Source organism: Phocoena phocoena, chromosome 12 (assembly GCF_963924675.1).
Source record: "Phocoena phocoena chromosome 12, mPhoPho1.1, whole genome shotgun sequence".
NCBI lineage: Eukaryota > Metazoa > Chordata > Mammalia > Artiodactyla > Phocoenidae > Phocoena > Phocoena phocoena.
The window spans coordinates 20,777,192-20,791,041 of NC_089230.1; the positions used below are offsets into that span (position 1 = coordinate 20,777,192).

At 37.5% G+C, this 13,850-nt stretch overlaps 1 protein-coding gene across 1 annotated transcript in view; it reads right to left on the reverse strand.

The window, feature by feature from the left end:
• ZC2HC1B (zinc finger C2HC-type containing 1B) overlaps positions 1–13,850 on the reverse strand; it is a 33,955-nt gene that overhangs the window by 18,224 nt on the left and 1,881 nt on the right. The window contains exons 2-4 of the mRNA XM_065889151.1: positions 6,529–6,590; positions 4,105–4,224; positions 3,439–3,577 (exon numbers count right to left, since the gene is read on the reverse strand). Of these exons, the coding sequence (XP_065745223.1) occupies positions 3,439–3,577; positions 4,105–4,224; positions 6,529–6,590 (321 nt within the window). The remainder of the gene's footprint in view (positions 1–3,438; positions 3,578–4,104; positions 4,225–6,528; positions 6,591–13,850) is intronic.

Below are 13,850 nucleotides of genomic sequence, written 5' to 3' on the forward strand. Positions count from 1 at the left end.
TAATTTCTAATTTAATTCTGTTGTGGTCAAATAACATAGTCTGTATGATTTCAGTCCTTTTAGATTTATTAAGACCCACTTTGTGGTCCTGCACATGGCCTATCTTGATTGAACGTTACATGTGTACTTGACAACAATTATATTCTGCTGTTGCTGTGTATCACACTATAGCTATAGATGTCAATTGGGTCAAAATGTTACAAGCATTTCAGACTGATAGGTCTTCTTGATGAATGTATCTTTTTAATTATTATCTCTGTTAATAATACTTGCCCTGAAGTTTACTTTTCCTGGTATTAGTATTAGCTACTCCAGTTTTATGATTATTATTTGAATGCATATCTATCTTTTCCTGTGCTTTTAACATGTCAATCTACAACTGTTCAGACATTGCTGGTATTTATTTCTCTTTTTATCCAGAGGAAAAGCATAAATCATAAGTGTACGGCTCCATGAAATGCTCACAAACTGTGCACACCCGTGAAACCAGCCCAGATCAAGACACAGACAGTTCCCACCAATCCCCCTTGAGTTGCCTCCTAGTTGTCCCACCTCTCCAAGTAAACTCAGAGACTGAAACCTGAAGTTTCTAAAAAATTGAGTTTCTGATATTTATAAATAAGGAAGTCTGCATTCCTGCCATCCTTTGAGAAATCAGACCCAGCAACCCTGGGTGTGCGTTCCTTTGAGGCAGCCGTGTGCTGAGGCAGGAGCAGCTGTCCCTTAGGGAGGGTGTAGCCTCTCTAGGCCCACCTGGCTCACCTCACTTTGTCACCTGCCTAGCTTGCTTATTTGTGTCTTTATATTTAAGGTGTGTTTCTTGTGGAAAGCATATAATTGGGCCTTGCTTTATTATTCAGTTTGACAATCTCTGCACTTTATCCTAAGTGTTTAGGTCATTTATATGCAATTGTCCATATGGTTAGGTTTAAATCTATCATCTTGCTATTTGTTTTTATCCTACCAGGTTTTTGTTCCTTTTTTCCTCTTTTCCTGTCTTTTTCTAGATTGAATCTTTTTCCATTTTATCTCCAGTCTATGTATTGTCTTATTAGCTATACATCAATATTTTGAATGTTTACTCTAGGGCTTATTAATAGGGATATTTATGATATAATACTCTATCTTCAAACAATGCTATACCTATTCATGTATACCATAAGAACCTTTCAACAATATACATTCATTTTCCTCACTCAACCTTATCCTATTATTTTCATACATATCACTTCCAAATGTTATAATACCCATGTTATTACTTACACTTTAAAAAGTCATTTATAACCTTCAGCTAACATTATACTCAATGGAAAGCAAGACAAGGATGTCTGCTTTCACCAGTGCTATTTAACATGATATTGGAAGTTCTAGCCAGAAGGTTTAGACACAAAAAAGAAATAAAAGGCATACAAATAGGAGAGGAATAGGTAAAATTATCTCTGTTCACAAATGACATAATCAAATATGTAGAAAACCCTAAAGATTCCACACCAGAAACCAACTGTTAGAGTTAATAAGCAAAATTCAGCAAAATTGCAGGACAAAATCAACTCACAAAAATTGCCTGTACATCTATACACTAACAATCTGAAAAGAAGGTCAACAATTCCATTTACAATAACATCAAAAGAATAAAGTACTTAGAAATAAATTTAACCAAAGAGGCAAAAGACTCATACACTGAAAACTACAAAGCACTGCTGAAAGAAATTAAAGAGGACGTAAATGAATGGAAAGACATTCCATGTTCACGGACTGGAAGACAATATTGTTAAGATGACAACTACGCCCAAAGTGATGTACAGATTTAATGCAATCCCTATCAAAACTCAATGGCATTTTCAGAAATAGAAAAATAAACCCATCCTAAAAATTCATATGGAATCTCAAAGTTTCTAAATAGCCAAAATAATCTTAAAATACTCTCCACTTCCTGATTTCAAAACATACTACAAAGCTATAGTAATCAAAACAGTGTGGTAATGGTATAAGGATAGACATATAGAAAAATGGAATAGAATAAAGAGCCTAGAAATAAGCCTTCATATATATAGTCAATTGACTTTTGATAAGTGTGCCAAGACCTTTCAATGGGGAAGGTACAGTCTTTTCAACAAATAGTGCTGAGAAAGGTACCACATGTAAAACTAGATATCCAACTTCCAATGATCTTACTTTATACCACATTCAAAAATTACTTGGATCAAAGATCTAAATATAAGAGCTAAAACTATAAAAACTGTTAGAATAAAAAACACAGGGGGAAGACTTCAAGATACTGGAGTATTTGACATCAAAAGCTAGGCAACAAACAAAAAAATAGGTAAATTGGACTTCATCAAATTACTTTGGGGCATCAAAGGTACCATCAAGAAGAGTGAAAAGACAGTCCACAGAATGAGAGAAAATATCTGAAAATCCTATACCTGATAAGGGATTCGTGTTAACATTAATCTAATCATGCCTCTGGACCTAATTTCTAATTTACAAAAAGACAGGGGATGGGGAAACAAGTTAAATGTTAATTAATATGACTTAAAAAGCAGACAAATCCAGAATATGAGACATTCTAAAAGATAAGTGGCCTGGCAGGGGTATTGTGCAGGATTAAAAGGGACTAAAGAGACAACAAAAGAAAATGCATGAACCTTGACTGAATCCTGGATTGTGGCTGAGTGGTGAGGAGAGAGCTTCAAAAGACATTCTTAAGATAACTGGGAAAATATGACTTCATATATTTAGTGTGATAATAGTACTGTGGTTATGCAGAAAAATGTACTTAAGAAATGCATGGTGAAATAGTTATGGGTAAAGTGTGACGATGTTTAAAACTTACTTTTAAATATTTGTGCCCCCTCACAAAAAAAAACAGAAAGAGAAAAAATATGACAATAATGTCCAAATTGTCAAATTTAAGTGGAAGGTATATGAGTGATCATTGTACTATTCCTTCCTCTTTTCTGTATATTTGAAAATGTTCAAAATAAAAAGCTTAGGGTAAAAAAGCTGCGGGCCACTAACTGTACAACTTGAAATGGTTAAAATGGTGATTTTATATTTTTATCTCAAAAAATTAAAAGAGCTGTGGGTATTTGATGCTATGGAGCTATTACAGAACTGCTTAAACTGCTCTGCCCAGCTCCGTTCTCATAAACCAAGATGTGAGGGGCATCCCCTGGAGTTCTGTAATGCCATGACACTGGGTACAGTGGTGCACTCATGTTGAGGTAGAGTTAGAAGGAAACACAGAATCTTTACACAGAATTGAAAAGAATATGATAACATAAATTTTATGATAAATTTACTTTTATATAATTTAATTACTATTGTTAATTTTAGAGTTTATAGGAGGAAGGCATAATGACTAGGCCAAAAATCAAGCATAGCCTCAATTGGTTAAGAGTAAAATGTCAAAAGCAAACCAAACTGGACACACACCTAGGTTGATGGACGGAGGGGATGGAGGTGGGAGAGGCCGGCCTTCTTTAATGGCTAGTGTACACTGCTTTGCTGATCGAATCGCAGTAATGAAGTCTTCATGTTGTTGTCTCCAGTTAGATTTTCTCATGGGTTGAGGCTATAAAAAAATAAAACGTATACTAACCTAGACTATATATCTCACCATTATAATTTTTTTTAAAGCTAGGATTTGAACTTACAAGAAACAGAACTGTGAAATTTGGAGAAAAAAGAGAATTTGTTTTCCAAAAGTATCAAAAGAGGTTTGGAAAATACAGTAATAAAAGTTGCAAGTCACAATAGTGAGGGAAAACACAAAATAACAATCAGGAAAACAAAGAAATTACAAAACTTTAAAGGAAGACTTAAATGTAAGATTAAAAATGACTGTCTTCCAAGTTAATTGCTGGATTTAATGCTACTCTAATGAAAATATAAACGAGATTTTTTTGCCACATCTGGAAAGTATCTGAAATACATTTGGAAATCTAAGTGAGCATGATTAAAAAGAAAACAGTAAAGGTGGATTATACTTACATGACATTACACTGCATTATCAAGCAAAAATGAAACCAGAGAGCCAGAAAAAGGCTTTAATGTACTGAAGGAGATAATCAAGAACAGCAAGGAAGATATCGATAGTACCTTGGATTGAGGAGCCTTCCACACAGTGGGAATGTCAGTGCCCTGTAATCTTTGTTTTAAGGAATTGAAAGGTTTACGCTTTTTGTTGAACAGTTTTCTACGTATTGGTCCATGCCTTTCCTAGAAAAGAAGGAGTGGGGATTAAAATTTTTAACATGTACAATCACAAAGTTCGTAATGCCTCAGTGTACTCAAGCAGCCCCTGCTGCAGTGACTGGGTTGCACCTTCAGAGCCAAGTTCATTCTCTAACTCTCAAATCACAGCAGAGCAAATCCATCTGGCTCTCTTCACCCATGTTACACATAACGAGATATTGTGTTTGGGCAAGGTCAATAAAAGGCCTCTTCAGCTAAAGAAACTAACTTAAAATTTGGTCTTACATATTTAACTCTATCACTTGGGCTCAATGAATAGTTCCAAGCATTAAATAATGTTGAAAAGGCAAACTTTCTAGTTTAAGTTGAAATAAATTATTTCTGATATACGGCTAGGTACTCACTGAAGCCAAGGAACTTTTCTTATTTCTTCTATTCTGTTTCCTGCCTTCACTGCTCTTAAATTCCAAAAGCACGTCATCCAGGAATTGAGTCCCAATAACCTTAACATTGTTTTCCCATCATATTGAAGGAACTCTTTGCATACAGCAAGGGGAAACTTAGCTTCTTACCAGTGGAACCTTCTCAGAAAAACTCTTCTTACCACTCAACATTTCAAAATTGAGTTTAACTGGGTTACTTTTCTACACACAGCAAATCAAAACACTTAACCCCTGAAAAGGAGTGGAGAGGTTTCAAAGAAATATTTGAGAACATCTGCAAGAAACAACTGGGACAACCATACCACGAATGAAAAATACACCAATTCCATTTAAGTTATGAAGACATTTTCCCTTAGTGTGTCCAAACATTTCACATTCATGAAGTCATTTATTTTAGAGCAAATCTAAGCTTATAATATTAAAATTTAAAATATTACAATACTTATAAGACAATCGGCAGAGAAAACTAAGACAAGCGGCAGAGAAAACTACTCCAGGCAGTAGACCTGTAAGTACTCAGCATTTCTGGTAAAAAAAAAACCAGGGAGCCAGCACGCAGAGCTTTGCCTGTGTACCATTTTTATAAAGTCTGCACTGCACCACTGTGGGATTATGCCAGGATCTTTGCCTTCCACTCTTAAGTCCTCTTCCTTGGTGGTCATGTAGCTCATAATAGCTATCACTTATACAGTTGCTTTGTCCAGACCCAAAAAATACAGGCTCCATGAAAATCACTGCACCTGGCTACGAACAAGCCATACCACTTTAAACTGAAGGAGAGAGAGAGAGAGCAGACCACTTGATCAAATGCTCTTTGTAGCCTAGAAATGGGTCAATGAAGTAAAACTCAAGAGGACCCAAGAATACTTGGCATTTAGTGATCCCTCTTCAAACGGTACCTTCTAGGTCTCAAATCCATTCTCATGGGGTGCAGTCCTGGGTTAGCAAAGGCAGCTCCCTATTGGATTGTTGGGATACAACAGGCCCTGTGAGTTCACCTTCTAGATCCAGCAAACTCTAGCTGCGGTTAACTAGAACAGATATTTCACTTTTAAATTCCCCACAGAAATAAAACCTACAACCTCATTTGGTAGTCTTTTGCCCCAAATGTAGTCAGGTTTATAGTCCAAATTCTTTAAGTTCAAAACAAGTCTCTTTGACCTAAATGTCCCAACAGTTCATTATCATCTTAGATTTTTGTTTTAAATCGTTTTTCTTGGGAACTCCTTCATAATATGGGGGGCCTACTACCTGTCTGTTTCCCTAATTTTGAAATAAATCAAGCTTTTCTTCAACTTTATAGGCATCAATCCGGGGACCTGACATGCAGTTAGCTTGAATCTAATTAACAATTAGGTCTTGGAACAAGCCTTACATCCATTTTGTTCAAATTACATAAAACCCCTGAAACTGGAGAGTTCTGTCTTTATACGTGGCAAAGCAGGAAACAGAGGGAGGTTAAAGGACTTGTCAGAATTAGTGACAAATTTGAGGCTAAAAGCCAAGTTTCCAGATGCTCCAAATTCAATGTTCATTCCTCTTGACTAGCTAATTTCCCTGGTGCTTTGGCCTTAAAATTTGAATTTTTGATGCTTATAGAAAAGGCAAAAGAGCCAAAACCTCTCAAGAGACAATCAGCTGTGCCAAGATACTTTCATCTGGCTTCCTTTTAGTAAGAGGACCATGTTTAATAAGTTCCCTTTTGAATGGGGCAGCACTGATCTGCTTAAGTGTCCTCTGGGCCTGCCAGCCATAGGTTATGTACTTTTCTCCCCTTGCTTTCCCTCCACATCTGTCTTTAATCTTTGCCACTGTGGCCTCCTCACTGACTTGACAGTTCATTTAACTCCAATGAAACACATCTACAAAATGTCTTTATGTTTACCAGAACATCTGCTGCAAAGCGTCTTCCACAGACTTCACAGGGAAATAATTCCTGATTGCCATCTGTATAGGATCCAAGAGCACATTATGTTAATTTCACAGAATTGCCTGCCCGAGAAGAAATGATTAACTGGAGGAGACCTCAATAGCTTGATATCCTCACTCTCTTTTCCCCTCTCCAACTACTTCCTTCTATTAGGAAGATCCTTTGTAAAACTCACCCGTTTTCTTCTCCTAACCTAGACTTCTCACTTCACTGAACAGATAAATTCCATATGCTTCAGGCAACTAGAGTATAATTATTTAATATTTAATATATTCTTAAACTAACTGCCTGATAGCTTAGCTTTAGACGTTAAGTACAAAGTTGATACCCTAGTATGAAGTCATAAATAATCCAATGGTAACATCTTTTAAGACTGCTACTAGAATGTAAGGCCATGTATGTGCTAAATGAAGGCATGCCATTTTATCATGGACAGTATGAAAAGGGTTGCCTAGTCATTGAATTTAAGGTAAACTTTCCTGAGAATGGCTTTCTCTCTCTTGATAAATCTCTTTGCCGGAAAAACTCCTACCTGAGAGGAAGGAAGCAGAAGAGGATGAAATGGACCAAGTAGAACTGGTGGGCTTTGCTCCGAATCAGGAAAAGACAGAGCCAATACAATGGAGAAGCACATGAGGATGAAGAACATCATCCCAGGGGTGGTGCTTAGTGCAGGATCTCTTCATGGGGCCTGTGAAGAACATTCACTGCTGACGTTTTATATGCAGTAGAGAATGAGTGAAGGCCTACAATCATAATACGCTCACTACTTGCTACTGCCTTTTTTAAAATATTCAATTATTGTAGTGTTTTCCAAGTTAAATGAAGAATAAACTCAAATTTTTAAAAAAAACTGACTGTGCCCACTATATCCCAATGCCTCAAAGTACGTGACCCACAGTAAGGTTCTCAATAATTACTTGTTACATGTATGGGTCAAACAAGAATTGAGTTTCTACCATAGGACCAATCATTCAATAAATAATTAAACACCTGCCATATGTAACTCTGTGGGAATACTGAGAGAAACCATACATGGGTCCAGCATAGAAAAGGAAAGTATGCCCATAAATTACTTTAAATGAAGTTAGAAAAGCAAACCTTTGTGGAATTCTGAAAAATAAGAGATTTGTTTCATATTACTGCCTTTCAGTTCATCTGGAGTTGAGTATATAAGATTAAAAGAGCAGTTTGATCATGCAGAAGATTTTGTATTAGACTAACCATTTGGGCTCTATTCTACAAACAAGGGGAGCAATCAAGGACACTGAGTAGGAAGAACCTGAACAGAGCTGTGGAAGATTTATGTGACAAAGCTGAGGAGGGATGAATGGATGGTGGTGAGGATGGAAAGTGGGATATTAGTTAAAAGGCAGAAGATGTAGGCCTGAAATGGAAAGGAAAGAGGAAATGGGAGAAACTGTGGTCAAAGAATCAATAAGATGACTAGATGTGGGGGGATTTGGGAGGTGACAGAGAGAAGAATGCTGAGGGACTGAGAAGACGGTAGAACTATGGATAGAAATAAAGAATTCGAAAAGGGCCATCTTGTAAGAAAAATGACCTCAGCTTTGGAAATACTGAGTTTGAGATACAGTCATCCAGCCAGCAGGATGGAAATGAGGGAGGTCAGGGCTAGAGACACAGATGTAGGCTTTGTTTGGAGAGTGATGTAAAGGCATGATATTGCCAGGGAAGAGGTCATGGAAAGAGAAGTACAGGGATGATCCCCAGGGAACTCCATATTTAAGGGCCAAGAAGATGATGATGATAAGCCAGAAGGAGAAGCAGGAGAGAACAGGGTCATGGAAACCATGGGAAGACAGTTTGAAAAAGGAAGGCCTGATTAACAGGAATCAGATGGTAGCTCATTACAGACACTGTTGATTTAAATGATTTCTTCTCACATCTGCCAGATGGTATTATATTTGCAGCACAGGTCATCCATTACAGCATACAGAAATACCACTCTTCCTCTCTGTTCTTCTGGCCTTCTTACTCTATAAGAACTGGGTCTTAATTTTCTTTCTTTTTTTTCCAGCAAGGATATCCCACCTCTCCACATACTTATTAATAAAAGCTACTCATCCTAATTACAAAACTGCTATTTTTTTCTAAAATACTAATGAAGGATGACTTACTTTTATGACTATTACTGTAACATTTGTAGGGTGATTTCCTGTTCCCCAAACACTTTTCCTATGTAATCTCATTTAACTCCTCACAGCAATCCTATGAAATGGGGTTGATACTTTTTTTTTTTAACAGATAAGAAAATGAAGGTTCAAGGTTAGGTGACTTCTTGAGGACAACAGGTAGTAAGTAGTAACAACGAAACTCAAACTTGAGTCTCTGTCTCTACAAGTATTAAGATTATTTACTCAATGATCACCATAAATAGAAAGACACTGTATCACTACTAACCTGCAAAGCAAATGGAAGCCCCTGGAGGATCAATGACCTTTGGTTTAAATCAGTGAGTTCTGAATTCAATGCGTTTGAAATAATGACAGATACAATAAGACTCAATTGAACACCTGAGATAGATGGACCACCACATTCTGAACCACATTCAACTTGGAAGCTTGACAGTGAGGAAGAAAGGGAACATGGAGAACCAAACACAGAGATCAACAGAACCTTAAAAGAATCTTTTGAAACAACCAAGATGCCCTTCAATAGATGAATGGTTAAACAAGCTGTGCTATATCCATACCCTGGAACACAGCTCAGCAATAGAAAGGAACACTACTGATACATGCCACAAACTGACTCAATCTCATTGCTGAGTGAAAAAAGTTAATCTCAAAAGGTCACATAATGTATGATTCCATTTGTAAAATATTCTCAAAATGACAAGTTTGAGGGGGAAAAGAGATTAGTGACTGCTAAGAGGTAGGGATGGTCAGGGAGGGAGGTGGCTGTGACTATACAGAGGTGGAATGAGGAAGACCTCTGGGTGACGGGACAGTTCTGTATCTTTACTGAGGTGGTGGTTATGCCTGTAATAACATGGTATGGAACTATAAACACTCCTTATACCAATGCAAACTTTCTGGTATTTACACTGTACTGTAGTGAAGATGTAACTTGGGGGAAACTGGATAAAGAGTGCAGGAATCTCTCTGTAATATTTTGCAACTTTTCATGAATTATGTCAAAATTAAAAGTTTACATATCTAGGGGTTGGCAAATTGTGGCCAGTGGGCCCAATCAGAGGCTGCATGATCTTGTAAATAAAGTTGTAATGGTACACCGCCAGGCCCATTTGTTTGTTTATAAAATATCTACTGTTGTTTTCGTGCTACAACAGCAGAGTTGAGTAGTTTTAACAGAGACCTTATGACCTGCAAAGCCAAAAATTATACTTTCTGGCCTTTACAGAAGTAGGTTGCCAATGAGTGAATGAGAATGTAGTAATTAAAAATGATTTGTGGGAGAGTAACATGGAAAATTTTATTTACAAATAAAGACTGGAAGGATATATACACATATATATATGGTACACACACATTACACATTTAATATACAGTAATTACCTCTGAGTGGTAAGAAAAAAGGTGACTACTTCTTTAGTTTCCTAAATTTTCAATTTTTCTATAAAGATTATGCATTGCTGTTAAAAAATAAAAGAATGACATTAAAAAAACCCTTTTGATAGAAAAGATTCTAAAACAATGTGTATTAACTTAGCTATTTCTAACTTTACCCTCTCTAATTGGAGTCTCAGTAGACTATTAAAGTGGCTATTGTTTTTATACATTGGTTCATAATCTTAAGACAATTTTTAAAATGAGGAAAGTGATCTGGAAGTGATCAACAGTTTTGTTTAGTATGTTAACAATGAAAAAATAAGCATTACAAAGATCTCAGTTCAAAAATTTTATAAGAAACCTGGAGAGGATTACGGCTGTAATGAAATTGGAAGAAATTCTACTTGAGACTAGACATTCTCTTTCTGAGCTGGAAGTTAAGAATGCTTTGTAGAGATACCTACCAATCCACATTTCCTTATAAAGGCATTACAGAGAAGGAAAAAGGAAGACATTTTCTCATTTAGCTGTCAGTGAGTCAAGAAACTCTTTTTAAGTTCTTTGCAGTCCAGGACATGCAAATATTAGCAATATTGACATCTTCCAGGGCCTTATGGCAAAGGGGGTGGCATACTAGCTGAAATTTATTATCTCAGGAACATGACTTATAAAAAAAGGAACTGAGACTAATGAGTTAGGATGGCAAAGAGAACACTCCATCTTATTTTTGCTTTCCCCCAAAACACTACAGTAAAGGGATGTAGAAACATGGAGGACCAGGACAGGGAGGAAAGAGGACAAGAATAAAAAAACTGGAATCTGGAAAGCTGATGGACCATGGTAGCCAACCTGGAGGACATAAAACTACATCAAAATCCACTTCCCAGGCTGATGGTAGAAAAAACTGAGAACCATCCAGATTTACACTGCAGAGCCCTTCAAAATCACAAAAACCCCTGGAGCAGCACATACCTCTGACACAGGGACAGGATACGTGAAGAGGAGGAAGAAGAGATTGCTAAAATATCAGGGAGAAGGTTTTCTAAAAAGAAGTGAAGATTCCTAGAACGCCCCCCTTCATCCCACAGCCCCTGGGTGATTGTCTTTCTCCAATTCTAGCAGAAGTCTACTCTCCAGAAAGGATGAAAGGAGGTCTGTGCATGAGTCAACATGAGGCAAAGCTGAAGGCATGGGTAGGCAGATACAGATGTATATACACATATACATGGTTGATTCTCATTATTTGTGCTAGTTACATTCCATAAATCCCTGCAAGCACTAAATGAACAAATACTGACTCATTCATTACTCTCAAATAATGCACTATACGAATGGATTTGTATATCAACACACAACCTTGTTTTATGAATCTGTTTCAAGATACCTTATTTAAATATATATATTGTTGATTCAGTAATATTGAATTCACGGCCAACCACACTATAATGCATGCTTGCATGAAGATTATCTAATAGACATATTTTCTCCATAAGGCATATCACAGCCTTCCTGCACTTAGAAGCATTAGACAGCCCTTCAACACTATGCTTGGGAGCCTTTTAAACAGTGAAATCACCAAGAAAAAGTGCAAAATTATGAAAAGCATGGCACGAAGTAGACCATAAAAAGGACACTTGTTTATAGTAGGACAGCTGAAACAATAAGGCAGAGCATCACCTTGCTCTACCTTAGCTGGGAACATGTGTGTTGGTTGACTCAACTTTTTAACTGGTATGTGTCATATCTGTGAATGGCCATGAAAGCACCATGAATATTGATTTAGGGTTACAAATTTTAGTGAGGAGGTGAATTTGCAAATAGGGATTCCATGATTAATGAGGATTAACTGTATATATATACACCTATACATACACACACACAAAAGTGTGTGTGTATGTATATAATCTAGTGATTAATCTCATGAGCAGTGATGCTGGAAGCAGAGAATATCCCATACCCACCTTCCTCTACTTGGGTCACAGAATTCTGCCTGCCAGACCCTTACTCTCAAGGCAGAATGGAAGCTTCCCTGGGAATATAATCATTCCATGGAGAAAGAGCTAAAGATACTGACATTGGGAAGATTCCCAAACAGCTCACCCAGACCACCCTACAAAAAAAAGCTCAAAATCGACCAATGTTACCCATCCAGAGTTCCTAGTGTTCTCGTCCTCCACTCTTAATCATGAACAAACAGACAGGAATTTCCAAAGAGCTGAGGAAAATCTCTAGCATGTAAGCCCAAAGTAAACAAGAGAAATTTAAAGGAAAATTAAAGCTCTTAGAAATTAAAAACTCAACAGTAGGTTGGCAGATAGAACTAGGGAAATCTCCCAGAAAGTAGAGTGAAATGGCATAGAAATGGAGAGAAACATAAGCAAATTAGAGTACTTGTCCAGGAGGTCCTACTCCAAATAATAGGAGTTCAGAAGACAAAAGGAGAAAATGCAAGGAAGAAATTAAAATAATTTAAAACTATTTCCAGAAGTGAAAGGACATGAGCCTCCTGTTTTTTTTTTTTTTTTTTTAACATTTTTTTTTTTTTTTTTTTTTTGCTGTGCGCGGGCCTCTCACTGTTGTGGCCTCTCCCGTTGTGGAGCACAGGGTCCGGACACACAAGCTCAGCGGCCATGGCTCACGGGCCCAGCCGCTCCGCGGCATGTGGGATCCTCCCGGACCGGGGCACAAACCCGCGTCCCCTGCATCGGCAGGCGGACTCTCAACCACTGCGCCACCAGGGAAGCCCAGCCTCCTGTTTGAGAGGACACCCACACAAATGAAAATATGTCTAGAACAATAAATATCATTGTAAAATTTAAGAACACTGAAGACAGAGATCCTACTTAGAGGAAAAAAAAGGAACATACAAAGTATAAGGAGTCAGAATGGCTTCAGATTTACAAATAGTAAAAATGGAAATAAATGGGGAAAAATTCTCTAAACTTCTGAGGGAAAATTATTTACAACCCACAGTTTTATACCCAGCCAAGCTATCAATCAAATATGGGGGTAGAACACATTTCCAGACGTGTAAGCTTTCAAAAAGTTTACATCCCATGTACTCTGTCTCAAGAATTACTGGAGGATATACTCTACAACAAGGTGAGTAAAGATACAGCAAATAGCCATTCAGTAGAGAAGGGGATTCCCAGGATAACAGCTGGGCACCAGAACTAGAGAAGCAACCAGTTCAGACTGGAGGAGTGGAACTAAAGACACAGACATGCTGAAGGCTGTCATAACCTAGATATTCACTGCCTTTGTAATCTGAGGATAGCATGTCCTATATATATCTGGCTCTCATTCTGTTCTATACTTGGCTTGCTTGACGAAATCCCAGCGAAGTGCCTTCTCACCCTTCATACTCACATGTCTAGATAAGCTGAGGATACTCATTTCACTCCACAGGAAAGTTCTGCACTCATCTCTTCAGAGACAGAGAGAGGTCATAAGTATAGAAGCATAAAATATAAAATGAGCATACAATTGCTAAGCCTAGTTTGGCAGGAGATTCAGGATGCTTCAACTACGGTCACTTGTGTTCCCAGGACTCACTCATCACCTGGCTCACTAACATCACCACACATGGGGCTCTTGTAAACTCTAAGAGCTGAAGTCAGACTCAGAAACTATTCAGCTCATCTTCTCAAGGATGCCTTGATCAAACAGTAGCAATTACTTCCCTCATTGAGCTAGATTTGTGCTTCTCAGTTGCTCAAAACAAGATACTGTGTTTACAGGGAT